Source organism: Aphanomyces invadans, assembly GCF_000520115.1.
Source record: "Aphanomyces invadans strain NJM9701 unplaced genomic scaffold supercont1.1, whole genome shotgun sequence".
Classification (NCBI taxonomy): domain Eukaryota; phylum Oomycota; class Saprolegniomycetes; order Saprolegniales; family Verrucalvaceae; genus Aphanomyces; species Aphanomyces invadans.
Window position 1 is genome coordinate 1,805,964 of NW_008580146.1, and position 14,956 is coordinate 1,820,919.

General features: G+C 54.4%; 7 protein-coding genes across 7 annotated transcripts; 4 read left to right on the forward strand and 3 right to left on the reverse strand.

Annotated features, from left to right (window-relative positions):
* Positions 1 to 7: 7 nt before the first annotated feature.
* Positions 8 to 1,466, reverse strand: H310_00547 (pyruvate dehydrogenase complex dihydrolipoamide acetyltransferase). The gene has a single exon (XM_008863366.1). It carries the CDS (start codon positions 1,425 to 1,427, stop codon positions 96 to 98), a length of 1,332 nt encoding a protein of 443 aa, XP_008861588.1. The 5' UTR covers positions 1,428 to 1,466; the 3' UTR covers positions 8 to 95.
* Positions 1,467 to 2,184: 718 nt separating this feature from the next.
* H310_00548 (STE/STE20/MST protein kinase) lies at positions 2,185 to 4,082 on the forward strand. The gene is made up of 9 exons (XM_008863367.1): positions 2,185 to 2,479; positions 2,523 to 2,669; positions 2,729 to 2,780; positions 2,827 to 2,942; positions 2,992 to 3,072; positions 3,125 to 3,262; positions 3,323 to 3,641; positions 3,693 to 3,877; positions 3,933 to 4,082. Exons 1-9 carry the CDS (start codon positions 2,219 to 2,221, stop codon positions 4,065 to 4,067), a joined length of 1,434 nt encoding a protein of 477 aa, XP_008861589.1. The 5' UTR covers positions 2,185 to 2,218; the 3' UTR covers positions 4,068 to 4,082.
* Positions 4,083 to 4,143: 61 nt separating this feature from the next.
* Positions 4,144 to 7,093, forward strand: H310_00549 (hypothetical protein). The gene is made up of 10 exons (XM_008863368.1): positions 4,144 to 4,957; positions 5,007 to 5,151; positions 5,214 to 5,421; positions 5,472 to 5,757; positions 5,804 to 5,884; positions 5,936 to 6,052; positions 6,104 to 6,508; positions 6,554 to 6,676; positions 6,726 to 6,758; positions 6,807 to 7,093. The coding sequence occupies exons 1-10, from the start codon at positions 4,187 to 4,189 to the stop codon at positions 6,942 to 6,944; spliced, it is 2,307 nt and encodes a 768-aa protein (XP_008861590.1). The 5' UTR covers positions 4,144 to 4,186; the 3' UTR covers positions 6,945 to 7,093.
* H310_00550 (hypothetical protein) lies at positions 6,711 to 9,025 on the reverse strand. Its single transcript, XM_008863369.1, has 2 exons — positions 7,115 to 9,025; positions 6,711 to 7,063 (listed from the first exon to the last, which is right to left on the reverse strand). The coding sequence occupies exons 1-2, from the start codon at positions 8,975 to 8,977 to the stop codon at positions 6,941 to 6,943; spliced, it is 1,986 nt and encodes a 661-aa protein (XP_008861591.1). The 5' UTR covers positions 8,978 to 9,025; the 3' UTR covers positions 6,711 to 6,940.
* A 55-nt stretch (positions 9,026 to 9,080) lies between these two features.
* On the forward strand, positions 9,081 to 10,273 carry H310_00551 (hypothetical protein; the record flags this gene model as incomplete). Its single annotated transcript, XM_008863370.1, has 5 exons — positions 9,081 to 9,214; positions 9,265 to 9,385; positions 9,438 to 9,888; positions 9,938 to 9,978; positions 10,043 to 10,273. 5 exons carry the CDS (start codon positions 9,081 to 9,083, stop codon positions 10,259 to 10,261), a joined length of 966 nt encoding a protein of 321 aa, XP_008861592.1. The 3' UTR covers positions 10,262 to 10,273.
* Positions 10,274 to 11,191: 918 nt separating this feature from the next.
* On the reverse strand, positions 11,192 to 14,215 carry H310_00552 (hypothetical protein). The gene is made up of 5 exons (XM_008863371.1): positions 13,978 to 14,215; positions 13,198 to 13,901; positions 12,890 to 13,148; positions 12,293 to 12,837; positions 11,192 to 12,249 (listed from the first exon to the last, which is right to left on the reverse strand). The coding sequence occupies exons 1-5, from the start codon at positions 14,133 to 14,135 to the stop codon at positions 11,678 to 11,680; spliced, it is 2,238 nt and encodes a 745-aa protein (XP_008861593.1). The 5' UTR covers positions 14,136 to 14,215; the 3' UTR covers positions 11,192 to 11,677.
* H310_00553 (hypothetical protein) lies at positions 11,208 to 12,047 on the forward strand. Its single transcript, XM_008863372.1, has one exon. The coding sequence runs from the start codon at positions 11,221 to 11,223 to the stop codon at positions 11,611 to 11,613; it is 393 nt and encodes a 130-aa protein (XP_008861594.1). The 5' UTR covers positions 11,208 to 11,220; the 3' UTR covers positions 11,614 to 12,047.
* Positions 14,216 to 14,956: the final 741 nt, after the last annotated feature.

Below are 14,956 nucleotides of genomic sequence, written 5' to 3' on the forward strand. Positions count from 1 at the left end.
AATATTTGTCATTTTTCCAACGACATGCCAACGTTGTCATCCGTTTTGACACCACTCTATTTACTGTTTTATGACGACGCAGAAGGATTCCTCCCTCAGAGCAGCATCAAGTCAGGCTCTTCCATGTACTTTTTGAAAGCTTGCAGGAACTGCCCTGCAATGACGTCGTCGACGACACGTCGGTCGGACGAAACAGTCACGTTCAGCAGAGTGACCTTGCGCGGTGGCAACGTTTCGTCGTCGGGCACGACAAACTCGGCACGACCACGTCCGACGGCCATGATGCACGCTTGAGGAGGGTTGATGACAGCGGTAAAGTTATCGATGCCGAACCCGCCCAAGTTGGACACAGTGAAGCTACCGCCTTGGAATTCCTCCGGCTTGAGCTTGTTGGCACGCGCACGCGCAACGAGTTCCTTGAACGTGGAGTTGATAGAGGTCAAGCCGAGAGCTTGGACTTTGGGCACGATGGGCGTGATGAGGCCGGTGTCGGTGGCGACAGCAACAGAGATATCCACAGACGAATTCGGTACAATCGTGTTGGTGGCAGCGTCCCACCCGCAGTTCGCCTCGGGAACGTCACGCAGCGCGGACGCAACGGCCTTGAGCAAAAAGTCATTCAAGGAGACCGCGACGCCGTGCTGCTTCTTCAGTCGCGCGCGAAGCTTCATAATCGAATCAATCTCGCAGTCGATGGACGCATAGGCGTGGGGAACTGTGACCTTGGACGCCGTCAGGCGTTTCGCGATGATCTTGCGCATGTTAGAAAGAGGTAGGTCGATGAAATCACCATCAGAAGGAACTGCAGTCGCTGCTGGCACAGCTTGGGTGGAACTGACCACGGTCGAAGCGACAGGGGCTGCTGCCTGAGCAACAGCCGCCTTCACGCTGTCAGCATGGTTGCTGGCATGGAGAAGAGCCCGTTTGCCAAGGAATTGGATGCGAGGCACGCGGTGGCCAGGAGCGTGTGCCGTGCTGGGTGCGGCAGCAGCAGGGGACGCTTCAACGGCAGGATTGGAGGAGGAAGAAGTGGCCACAGCGGAGTCTGCAGTCAACTTGGCGAGGTCGCCGCTGGCAGCAAGCGCGCTATAAGTTTCTTCGTCGTCAACTGTGAACGCCAAGAGAGTACCGACGTCTACGGATGTGCCAGGCTGGACAATTATCTTGGCGAGTACTGCGTCATCTTGCATTTCGTAGTCGACAACGGCTTTGTCCGTTTCGACTTGGCACAGAATGTCGCCGGCCGTCGCGAGTTCACCTTCCTTCTTCAGCCAAGCAGCAATCGTACCGGATTCCATCGTGGGCGAGAGGGCGGGCATGACAAGTCTCGTCACTCCTTCAGGGAGGCTGGAGAAAGGAGCTCGCTTCGTGAACGCCCATCGGGCGCGGTGAACGGCGTGGATGGATGGCTGCACGAGTCGAAGCATGACCTCTCCAAGTGAGGGAAAATTTTGAGAGCACTCAAGTGGTTTGGGGCACTTATGACGTCAGGCGATGGGCCAATCAAAAGCCGAGAGAGACGACTGGGAATGACACATCTATAAAAAAATTCAGAAATATGTATATATTCGTGCTGGCTTTTGTATTAAATTCAAAGATGTTGTATTTTATTAAAAACAATAGTATGGCCAACGACAGCCAACTCGGATGGGGCACGATGGGATGCGACTTGGCGTAGCGTCGCGGGGACGGGGCACAACGAGCATATGCCCAAGCATGCTTCATGGGCGAAATGCCCAAGCATACTTCATGGGCGAACACTATGCAGACCTAGTGCATTCTCAAGTGACGACGATGCAGACCATGCTGTTCAACTGCTGCCTCGAAAACTTTCCACCAACTGTGTTACATCACATCCACGTTAGCCCAGCACCCACACCACTCTCCTGAAGCAGAGATTCTTCAACCAACAAACAATTCCACCATGTCAAACTAGGGTGTTGGCAGATGCGCATTATATGAAGGTGAACAACATCTTCATGCAAGGCTCGATGGATACAGAGTGGGCAACACACAGCCACGTGACTTCGCGCTGGGGGGGCGGAGAACCACGGGGGCCAACGCATGCATCGCTCGAGACTTGTGACACTGCAAAAGAGGTGAACCGAGCGATCTTTGACAGCCACGGTATCCGGAGTCGTTATTCGGACAGGAGCTTTCAACGCATTCGAAACGGCAGTGAGGTGGAAGCCGAAAATAGCTATCATCAAGGCGAAGGATGAGCGACTCGATCTCACAGACCAAGGTGCCGCAGGACGAGTTCGAGGTGCTGCAGCAACTGGGCGAAGGTTCGTATGGTAAAGTGTACAAGGCATTGAATCGAGGCACGGCCCGCGTCGTCGCGTTGAAAGTTGTACCGGTCGAAAGCGATGACAAAGAGATGATGGATCTGACCAAGGAGATCCGCATCCTGGAGAAGTGCAGCTCGCCGTTCATTGTGCAATACTACGGCAGCATCCTCTACGAGAACAACTTATGGGTATGCTCATCGCCATCAAAGCGTCTCATGTTCTGCGTCGCAGATCGAAATGGAATTTTGCGAAGCGGGGTCGGTCGCCGACATGATGCGGGTGTCGCAAACATGCCTCACCGAGAAAGAGGTTGCCGCCGTGTGTGCCAACGTTGTCAAGGGTCTCACATATCTCCATGCACAAAATAACATCCACCGAGTACGCCATGAGTCGCATCAGTCACCAAATTCGTTCTTCATGCACAATCTTGCGTTCAGGATATCAAAGCCGGCAACGTGCTGCTGTCGTCGTCCGGCCTCGCTAAGCTAGGTGGGGCTAGTCGGATTCCTGGTCATCACCCCTGACGTTAACATAGCCGACTTTGGCGTGTCTGCCCAATTGACCAACACGATCAACAAGCGAAAGACAGTCATCGGTACTCCTTTCTGGATGGCGCCGGAGGTCATTCAGGAGACGCAGTACGATGGCAAGGTAATGACACCTCGGTTCCACGCTTCCATTCCCACGGCATCGTGTCCAGGCTGATATCTGGTCACTTGGCATCACAGCCATTGAAATGGCTCAAGGCGACCCACCGCTATGCAACATGCATCCCATGCGGGTACGCACACCCGTGTAAAGGCCCAGTTCGCCTCATTTTTGTCGGCATTCAGGCAATATTCATGATCCCGAGCCGCCCACCGCCCACATTAGCTGACCCAGCGAGGTTTTCGCCCCATTTCTCCGAGTTTCTCGCAGCGTGTTTGAAAAAGGACGCGGCCCAGCGGCCCACGGCAGAGGCGCTGCTGGCTGTAAGTCTGACTGTCTGTCGTGGGATGGAGGGAAATGAACGTACTGTGAGCGGCATGTAGCACCCGTTCCTGAAGAAAGACGTCGACAGACTCGACAACATGCTTCCGGGAGGATTGCCGGCACTGCAAGAACTTGTCGACCGCAACCTGGAAGCGCTGAGTCAAGACCGCGAAGGCCCCGTCGACATGAACGATGTGCAAGTTACATATGCGGAAGGCAGCGGCACGATGGTGAATGTGAACAATACGATTGTTCACTCTGGAAGTGGTCACGACGACGCTGGGTACGGGACCATGGTATTTCGAGGGAACACTGGCAAAGGACTCCGGCCTGGATCTCGCGACACGACGGAGCTGTACGGCACCGTCGTGCATCGAGGTACGCAGTTATTGTCTCTTCCTTTTCTTGCCCATCCATGATGTGCAAAAGGGTCCATGGAGGTGCTATCTGTTGATGCTGCAAGGGAGCTCTCGAAGAAGAGCAGCGAACCGTCGTTTATGAAGTACTTTCGAATGGGAAGCAATTTGTCCGCAGGAGGGCCGGGTGTAAATGCAGAAGACAACTTGGTGTTGTCCAAGGACAGCACGATCCGGCCCAGCACAGCTACAACCGACGTACGTTCGTTTATGCCTTGGAACGGATATGAAGAGAAAAGGGTGGAAAATGTAGGTACAGTCTATCACCCAAGACCTACTAAACCTTGAGACCACATACAACGCCGATCGCGCCGCCCTCGAGAAGGCCTACCTCATGGAGAAGAGTCGCTTGGAGTCCATGCTGTCGGCCGCAACCGCGCATCATTAACGGCGAACCTATACATCCGTAGTTTGAGTTTTCCGGATATCTTTATCCGGTTCTCTCGTTTGGATTTCCGCAGAGGATTCGACAGTCGTCGCACGTTGCAACACACGCACTCGAGGATCATGCAGCGCGACGAGGAGCAAGAAGCGCTGCTCTCGGAAGCTTCCACAAGCGTTCGTCAAAGCGCTTTCTACATGAAACGGGCGATGGACGCTGGAACGACGGCAGCAGACATCGCGGTGGTCCTCAAACATGCCGCGGACTTTCTGCGTGAATTGCGCACGTCCCTCTTGTCCCCGAAAAACTACTACGAGTTATACATGCTGGTCGTGGAAGAACTGCGAGAACTATCGGGGTACGTGGATACACTTCGGCCGTCGGTAAATATGCGCACATTGTACGAACAAGTGCAACAGAGCGGCAACATCGTCCCCCGTCTGTATTTGCTCGTCACGGTCGGGACCGTGTTCATGCGACACGATGCGTCCGTCACGAAGGACATCCTTAAGGACCTGGTCGAAATGGTCAAGGGTGTGCAGCATGCGCAACGCGGTCTTTTCCTCCGTCACTACCTCGTCGTGTCGGTGAAGGAACATGTGAACTCGGGCGTGGACGTCCTGGACGCAATGTCATTTCTTCTGCAAAACTGGGACGAAACGATCCAGCTGTGGATTCGCATGCAGCACCAATTGAGCATTAAGGACAAGAAACAGCGCGAGAAAGAGCGGCAGGAGCTCAAGATCCTCGTCGGGACGAGCCTCGTGCGGTTGAGCCAGCGGGACGACATCACGGCATCGCTGTACACAACCTCGCTTCTGCCCAAGATATTGGAGATTGTTGTCAAAGCTAAGGACAAGATCGCGCAGGAATACTTGACCGACTGCCTCATCCAGGTATCGTTGAGTCCCAAGTTCAACCCAGTGCTCAAGTAGTGCGCGGCAGGTGTTTCCGGACGAGTTTCACTTGGACTCAATTCACTTGTTTCTCAACGCCATGGGGAGCCTGCATCCACAGGTCGACGTGAGCGTACCCGTCGTGGCACTGCTGCAGCGCCTGGCCAAATACCATCATGCGACCCCGAACCACGGTACGCATTTCTATCGATGCGACGCAGTCCCGCGCCAGTCTCTCTCACTCGTCGATTGCTAGTGTTCCCACCACAAGACCAACTATTTGACACGTTGTTTCGATGCGTGGAAAGTGCGATTACCCAGAGGGAAAGTGACATGTGGAGTGCATCGCTCATGCTCCTGTACGGGGGCGTGATGGATTTTGCCCTCGCGTGTTTTCGCAACCCGCTGCCGTACATTTCTCGCACCGCCGCCTCCGTCACGGCATTTCTCGTTCGCGTCAGAATGTACTGATTCGATGCATTCGTATGGGCATAGTTGAATGGCGTACATGCAGGCGTTCGGAGGCCGTCGTCGAGGCGGGCGAACGACTGGCACTTGTGCCGCTGGAGGGCCTTGGGGCAGCTGCGCTGGAAGATTCATCGCTGGAAGCGAGTGTGGTCGCAACGTTGCAATGGCTTCCTGTATCCAATCGCAAGAAAGTTGCGTACCGCTTTTGTATGAGTGTCATCAAGCGCCACCAGACCATTATGGAACCCGCGACAGTGGAAAAATTGTTTACCCTATTGCTGCCACTCATTCGAGACGAACCAAACCCGACTGATCTGTCTCTGCCATCCAAGGTACGTACAGAATCCTTTTGTCGCATGGCATAAACCACGTAAGTAGAGCACAGTCGAGCGAGAACAGCATGCACTAGCCAAGCTGACCCACCTCCTGGTGCATCCGAATCCATCGACGCAATTCCAGGTACAGCGGATGTTGTTGTTTTAAGCGTACACACGTGAGTGTATTGCACAGATGTACAGTCATGCGAGGCGGCTGCTGGGCCAAGGTGGCCTCGAGCGCATACGATTCACACTCGTGCCGTTGGTGTTTTTGAGTCTACAGTTGACTCGCCGTGTGTTTCAAGCAGAGGTAGCCATTCCACCCGTCGATGCGGTTGACGAATACTTTTTGGGACTCTAGAGCGACGGCAACACGTTGGACGTGAGCACCCGTGCGATTTTGCAATTTGTGCACGAAATGGCCACCGCGTTGGCGTCCGGTCCATTGGTGGAATCAACGCTGTCGCTGAACGTCTTCTTGCAATGCGCACTGACAGCCGACCAATGCCGATTGGAGGCAATCGCGTACGAGTTTTTCACGCAAGCGTTTGTCGTGTACGAAGACCAGCTGAGTCAATCAGCGCAGCAGGTCGCGGCGTTGGAGCTCATGCTGGGTGCTCTGAGTCAGTGTCGAGACGCCACGCAACCCAACTACGACACACTCGCGACGAAACTCGCGCAGTACGTCGCCAAGTTGCTCAAGAAAAAGGAACAAACAGCGATGGTCGCGACGTGCGCGCACTTGTTTTGGCGAAAATCAACCGAGGTGCTTTGTGTGCACATATCCGTCGTCGCTAATAGATGGGGTCAGGCACAACCTGTGGGACATGGCGTGCGCGTGCTCGAGTGCTTGCAGCGGGCTCTAAAACTCGCCGACAGCACTGGCATGAGCTCTGGCGCCAAAGTCGGGCTCTTTGTCGACATCCTGGATGAGGTAGTGTTGGGGTTTCATGTCAACTCACCCAAGTCTGTTGTTGCGGTAGTATCTCTATTACTTTATCGGTCGCACCCCCGAGGTTAGGCATGTCAAAATGTCGGTGGACGAGCTCACGAGGAAGATGCAGGTGACCAAGCAATACGTGGTGGGGCTGATTGCGCTCGTGAAAGAACACTTGGAGAACATGGAGCCAGGGCCAGAGCGAGCAGACGTGGAGACCCACTACCGCAACACGCTCAAGTACATTGAAGGCGTCGAGTTTTAAGGCGTCGTCGTCGCGATGGCGGCCCCTCCTAGCAAGATCGTGTACACAGCGAGACCTCGTAAGGACAAAAACTTGAGCACGGCGTCTCGCACGCGTTGTTTTTCAGCTCGTTGCATGAACTACACGAGAATACATTGTCACGTGAAGGAATTCCATGCTTGGCTGGCTACCTGTAGGATGGATTGAGCCGGCACAACGAGCTGGTGATGATGCCGAGCCACAAAAGACAACCCTTCGGCTGCCAATGCAGCTTCGACCACGGGTTGGTTGACGGCCGACACAAACACAATGACATCCTCGGGATGCGCGAGGGCTTTGAGATGGAGCGTCAGCATCGCGGCACACATAGACTCTGGTGCCGCGCGGAGATCGAGGCCGGTGGCGATATCGACTTCGTGCGTTCGTTGGGCTTGCCGGCTGGCGCGCCGTTGGACTTCGTGGAGACAGTGGCGGTACTCCTTCCGCCCGAGCATCGATTGCAGCACGGCAGGGGGCACGACAGTGCTGAGGGCGCGGAACTCCATGACACCGACTTGGTACCCCCTCGCCCACAGCTCTTCGTAGGCCGAATGGAATCTGTCGAACGCCTTCAACTTGTACAACTCGACCAAGATGTCAGTCTCCACACTCGATGGAATCCGCTTAGCCATGGAAGACCGCCCCAACGTGTGCATTTCGAGCAATGCGTCGAGGGCTTCTACGACGAGGTCAACTTTGAGCATGGCGCGGAGCAGCGGCGCTTGGTACTGGCATTCAACGAACGACTGCAGGGGAAATGAAGCGCTCAGCTGGACCACGTGAGGGGCGGATGTGGGCAGCGTCAGCACTCTCAGCAATGCCAGCAGTCCTGGCTGAGCAATCGGCCCTGGGAACGTCTGGATGATCTCGGGCAGCGCTGTCTGACGGTGCAGGGCGCCGAGCGTATCAACGACAGCTGCAAACAGCGCCGACGTCGGGGCTTGAACAGATACGTGCGGATTGTTGTGAGTCGGGTGGGGTTTCGCCGACAACACACTGCTGTTTCGTCGGGCAAAGTACGACCGCGACCTCTTGAACTCACGGATCTGCGACTTGTACAAGATGAGCAGAGTCGACGAGTCGTGGACTTGCAAAGAGGCTGCAGCGATGGCGGTAAAGGCTGTGGGTTGGTTGATCCAGTTCAGCGGTAATCCCTTGGCTCGAAACACTCCGAGGACAAACTGTAAATATTGTTGCGCCGCCACGGAGTCGTTCACGGATGCTATCCCCATGCTCGAGACTTTGACGAGCTGGCTCCGGTTCGCGTGAGGGGTTCGTTTCCACATGGCTGGCGTGATTTGTGCGAGCAAGTCAAACGCGACTTGGTGGTGGCTACGGTCAAAAGCGGTGTACAACTTGGCAAAGTGGACCGTGTCGCTGAGAATGTCTGGCGTCGGGTGCGGCGACGAAGTATCGAGGGATTGCCCGGTTGGTTGGGATGAAGGCGGCGCGGAGGACGAGATGAGGGCTTCGAGCTGCTGGTGCATCGAGTCCTTGATGCGTTGGTTGTCGACGCTGTGGATAATGTCGTGGACAAGTTGCAACGCTCGAGGGTCGAGGATGATATCATCGGGAGCACTGTGCACCGTTTGCATGGCACGGCGCGCGGCATCTAATGGAGGCATGGATGCATTGTCGATGGATTCCTTGAGACGTTGCAGCTTATTCATTTTCCGGAGCGCCGCAGCCTTGGACGCCTCGAGTGTGCGAGGTAGTTGCACTGTGTCCGACCCTTTGAATTGATCCTTCACACGCGAATCTTCTTGGATTAGTCGACTCAATCGGCCATGGAGTGCCGAGGAGGTAGAGAGAGCACCTCCTGCGACGTCGGAGCCGTTCTGAGCCATGTTGAGCAATTCTTGGGAGATTTTTACAAGTCGAGGCTCCTGCAGACGCACTGGCTGAGGCGTGGCCTCCAGCATCTGAAGAGCGCGATGGGTAGCGTCCTTTGGACTCAATGTACCGGCATCCACGAGTGCCTTGAGCTTCTCGAGTGCACCCAATCGCCGCTGCATCGCGATGGCGTTGCGTCCTGCCAGACAAAATCCTCGCCTGCAATTCGCTGATGGATTCCGCCAATGAATGTCGTCGGTTTCGACATTGAAGATTGCAAGCGCCATGGAAGAGGTCGCGATGTGCGTCGTGACGACTGACACGGGCCATGTGCTGGTCAACTGGGCTCCGCAAGACACGCCCATCAGTGCCCCCCACCTCGGCTCGCTCGCGGCCACGTTGCAACAGTTCTCGCATGGGTAGGTCTCGTGGAAGTCCATCCTTCCGAACTCGTCGATTCCATACATAGGCAGAGCTTGTCGGTGCTTCAGTACGACGTGTACTCCATCGTCGTCGCGAGGTCACCGTTGGTTCCCGTGCTCTGTTGCTTGGTAAGCACGTCATCCACGAACCTGGCCGCCGTGAAGTTGGTACGTGCAGGACTTTACCAGTCGACGTGTATAACTCTGCATCGTTCATAAGGTCGGCAGTTTTATCCTTCACGAATGTTTCGATCGTCACAGTGCCATCATCATGTCTATCGTACAGCAAGCCAACGACGAAGCTGAATCGATGGCCCATGCGTACACCCTCACAACTGCCTTACTCGGCCAGTCCTCTCACGAAACCCACAATGACCTGATGGCATTCCAATCGACCTGCATCATTCCGTGCCTCGCAAACGATCTCAACCATAAGATTGCACAAGCTCTATCCGATGCCAACCTATCTCGAAGCGTTCGCGCCGTCTGGATATATCACATTGACTCGCCCGAACCTGCATTTCAATGGACCCCTCCCAACGCCGCATCCGTTGCGTTAGCGCCATGGCTGCCGCACGTCACCCACACGTTTCATCAGCATTTGACCGCTCGAGCACGTCTCGATCAAAGGCAACTCACACTGCAACCACTAGACGAGCCGATGGACACAGGTACGCTCGTAACGATGTCGACATCAACGCTTGAACACCACCAGTCCAGATGTCGCCGACCCCTCGTTCATTGCTCTCAACCTTCTAAACGTACGTTCGAATGTCTACTCGTTTGGCTCTATGAGCTCTCACTTGAATCGCTATCGTCGGGTAGCTGGACGGGTTTTGCGTCGCCGTGTTGTACTCGGCCGACGCAAGCCTGGCCACGTCGCCGTCTGGCTCACTCACGAGTTGCGATCCTTGCAATCCCCTTTGTGATGGCAGTGGAACGCTCGTTGTCGCCGACATACCGTGGCTGTTTCGCCTGAATGTCTCGGACCCCGCGCCCCACGCGGCCGTTCAGGCGGTCCTGAAAGTGTTGTCCCTATCATAAAGTCGTCCCTCACGTTCTTGTTGTTGTGGAAAGGGGACTTCCCCCCCTCGGCTTTGGTCGCCATTGAAGACTACTTTGGTTGACTTGGGGGTTTCACTGTCATTCCGTCGGATGCATGCGTCAATAGGATTCAGAAGGGGGGCTTCTTGTACTGCCCAAAGGCAAACGGAGTCAGGTCATGGTGCACTGGACACTCTTCTAGCGCTCCATCCATTCGAGACGCTCTCGTTGCGAAATGGAGGCAACGGACGACTTGTCCAACTTGTCCATGTACTAGCCATGCCATACCGACTCCTTTCTGCAGCTCCAAAATACATGCTGGGACTGGCGCGTTCGAATGCGCATTCCAAACCATCGCAAACTTTCAACATGTCAGCCGACTGCACCGTTGCCGCGGTCACCTGTTCGCTGGTCATTGTCGTGGTGGCTCTCTTCCAGCCTCATCACTCGGGCTCCGTGGAGGGACTATTGCATGGGACGGCGTTTCCACGGCCAACTACCCGGCGTACGCCTACGTTTTTGTGTTTGTTGGTGCAAGTTCCTCTGCTCGCTTTTGATGGCCATAGTCATCTTGACCCAGCCTCCGTGCCATTCCCACTTTTAACTCGAACTGTGTTCTTTGGGCTGTGGCTACAGCCATGGCGGAGTTTTTCATCACTAGCGTCGTCGCAGCAAACCGATGGGATCGAACCAACTCGGCCACGTCGTGGGTTTGTGCTGGAATCAAGCGAGCTCAAATATCCATTTTGAGACTCAAAGGGCAGGAAGTTGAGTGGGACCTGTGTGGTCAACACCCAATCAAATTTCTTTATGATGCTTTCTCCATTATGATTGGTGGAAACTTCAGGCCTAGGTGTCCAAAACCACACACACTCCTGCGTTCGACAACAAAAATGTAGGTAAAAACAGGAAAGGTCAACGACGAAGGCGCATAATTCAAATTGCGCAGACACCAACCCATGGCGTCCACCGTCAGCGTCGTGGCCGCCATTATCTTCACAGTTCTGATGGCTATTGTCTGCGTCTTCTTCTTCTGCGTCGGGTGCGGCGCTCCATGGGGCGAGTACTGCATGGGTGGCAAATACCCTGGCCGAGTGCCGACAACGATCCGTGTCGTGAGCCTCCTCGTCCAAATTCCCCTGTTTGTCACGATGGCTCTTGTGGTGCTGGCTCGGGCCGACGTGGCGTTGCCAAGCCTCCACTCGTCGTGGGCGATCTGGATGGTCGTGGGGCTGATGGGTGTGTCGTCCGTGCTGAACGTCATCACGCCGAGCAAGTGGGAGCGACTCATTTGGGCGCCGCAAGTCATCGTATGCTTTATCAGCAGCCTCGCTGTTGCGTTGGACATGTAGGCTTTCGCGTCCAATTCATCCATTCCGTATCAGCCCATCAAGTTCACGTCGAATGTCGCGTCCATTACGCTACGTAGTTATAAAGCCGTCGGTCCGACTGGTTTCTTGTCAAGTACTCGCGTTCAATCAAACTTTCGATGCGGCGCTTGATCATTTGCGGCGTTGGCACGAACCTCGTCGTGAGCTGACGGGTCACTTCTGTCATCAAGTTGTTGTGCTGCATGCTCTTGCGCGTCTTCATGATGCGCACGATTGCCGCTTCGACCAAGTGTTTCCGGTCCTCTTCGACAGTAGGCGGAAGTTCCGTGGGCGGAATCGCCATCGTTTGGTCGGCGCCGCTGGCTGGACTGTCTTTTATCGACACAAGCGGAATGCGCACTTTGTGTAGCTTCGACTTGTACTCGTGGTTGATAGTAAATTCGTCGTCGTCTTCGATCGTTTTCCCCTTGGACGACTTGAGCACAATGCGAAACTTGGGCGTGCACAGCGAAATCAGGTGTCGCTTGAGGTCGGCACGGTTGATGCCGGTCTTTTCTTCAATCTCGCGGAAGACCCAAGTCGTTTGGTCATTGAACAGCATCAAAATGCACATTTGATACGTCGTCACGGTGAGCTCGTGGCGCACGGTCGCGTCTCCTACAGCCCGTTCAGCCCACAGCACCACATAACGTCAACATACCATATCCAAACGTAGCCTTGATGTCTGCGGACCCCATGTTGTGCAGCCACGAGAGCTTGCGGCCGTTGTGTCGTCCAAAGTAGAATGCTTCAAAGCGTTGGACCCAACTGCGCACGCTCTCGGGCAAGGAGCTCGTCGCGGTCGTCGTTTCTGTGGGCCAATACCCCATCGTGAGCACCTGCACGCTCAGGACCGAGTTGAGTTTCTTAAAGCCGTCCATGAGGTCTTTCGTCATCGCCATGTCCTTAAACATCCCTTCCAACTTGGACGTAAACTGGTACCCGCACTCGGCTTTAAGCTTGGCAATCACCATTTTTTCGCCTTCGTCCGTCGCCCCCTTGGCGTGGAGCAATCGCTTGGACAAGAATCGCTTGTAAAACTCTTCAAACACGTCCTTGTCGCTCAGGTACCGAAACAGACCGACCACTTTGTCGGCCTGGCGCTCTAAGTCGGCTTCGAAGCGCGATTTGGACTTGAGCATGTCGTCTACATACTGTGCCAACGTGTACGCGCACAGCCGCGAAATGTTCATGAACGCTTCAAACCTAGGGACGTTCGCAGGTCGAATGCACGTCAAAATCGTCGGGTGCAACCTACCCCCGTTGAATGCATTTGTAAAATGCCTTGTCATCTGCCCAGCACGACGCGAGAAACACATTGAACTTGTCTTGCAGGGCCAGCAAAGCCGTCACAAATTGAATCGCCGATTCCGTGGAGCTCGTATTCGTTAGTTGGAGGTTGAGCTGAGCTTGAACCAGGTCGAGGCCAGTCGTTTTGATGTAGTTGGTCACGGCTGCCCCAATGTCCTCCAGAGTCAAAGGAACTCGTTTGAATAGAACGTACATGCGGCGTAAGTCTGCGGTAGTTTATCAGGTACAGATTCGATGGCGGGGAAAACACCTTACCGATCACTTTGTCATCGCGAAACATTGCAATGCACCCGGACCCTTCCATCTCCACCAGCGCCTTGGCGTGGTTGGCGATCAGCTCCCGCTCAACGATCGCTTTCAGTTTGGGCTCGGTCGATGAATTCAAGTACTGCATGACGCGGGCGTGTTCCTCTGCCAGTCGACGCTCCGCTTTCTCCATGAAGTCGGGGCATGTGTTTTGATCGAGCAGCCGCTGTGCTTCCGCGTTGTAAAATGCAGTGGTCGTGCGGAGAAAGTCGTTTTCAAAATCTTCTTCGTACACGTTGTTCGACCGCACGCCCAAGTCGACAAGCATTGCCAGGGTGTCCTTCATCAGGCCACGGTCGATCAACTCGCCGTTGCGTTCAAGGTCAATGTTTTGTAGCAACAACCATTTCAATCGATCTTTCACTTTGGGATGTCGCGGAATTGTGTCTCGAAACACCACCAGGCCGATGTCGTAGATCAGCAACTTGCGCTTCGGCAACGCGTAGTTGCGGTCCATGTACATCAAGATGTCCCGAATCATGGACATCGTCAATGTGTGGTCCGTCCATGCTGCCAAGAGCTCTATCATCAACGAGTCGTCCGTTGCTTTGATGACGCGATCGCTCATACAAAGCAAGTGGTCTGTGACGCACTCGACAACCCCCGAGTAGAGCATATCTCCGTGTTTGTGCAACACCATGTTATACGAGCTCCTGTTGCATTCCGATAAGATCACTCAGCAATGAACGACAGAGGGCAATCTTCATCATGCAAGCACATGTAGCGTACCGGTAGAGCTCTTCGAACGACAACAGGGACGCATTGTGGCTGTGGATTTCTTTGATCGCACTGCGTAGGGACTGCCACGTCTCCTTGGCCTTGGTCACGTCCATGCCGATATTGTTGCGGTAGGGTTTCACCACAAACTTCTTTCGCCCTGCATCCATCTTTTCTCCTTGCGCCCAGCTCGTTGCCGCGGTCTTCCCCGCGACGCACTTTTCTCTCTTCCCAACCGGGGAAGCGCAAATTGAACGAAAGTTCCACCCCGCTTATCCGCAGAAAACCTCTGACATTCGATATCTTGGAGAATGCATATACTGGCATTCACAATCCTAGCACATCCCTAAGATCCTTCGACTAGTCATGATGCTGCGCTGCCGCCGCTTCCATCGCGCATGCGATCGGATGTGGGGATTCTTGACGACCCCATGACAAGACCAGATCGGCAATTCCACCAGCTCGTTACTAGAACTTGTTTTTCAAAGGGACTGCGGAGATATCGTCTTGTTGCCCTGACGACGTTCGCCGTGATCGCATTTCCAGCATGTAGGCGTGAAAGTACTCATGTGTACATGGGCGTAGGCCATGGTAAATGCTTGATATCAGTGAACCGAGCTTTCGACTGTACTCGATACCACACAAATGAGATCGTGCATTCATTGCGCCATTCGCGGCCACACCTGAGACTGCCGCAACAACCATTCGAACGAAAACATGATGGGCACGGTGTTGGTCGTCATGGACGCGACAACTATGGCCAAATATGGCCGAACTAGGATAACTGTCGTCGAATTGTCGTGAAGCGCAAGCGGCGGCATGGTGCAAGGCGTTGGTCGCTCGCACATCAACTCGGCCCGGCCATATCCATATTTTCGCCAATGATGTCGCTCGATGTTTAGTTTATTTTATCATATAGAGTTTCCTAGATGTTAATAAAACTACAAAAGTCATTTTTACAATTGAACGACAAATTTTGTGATCATTGCAT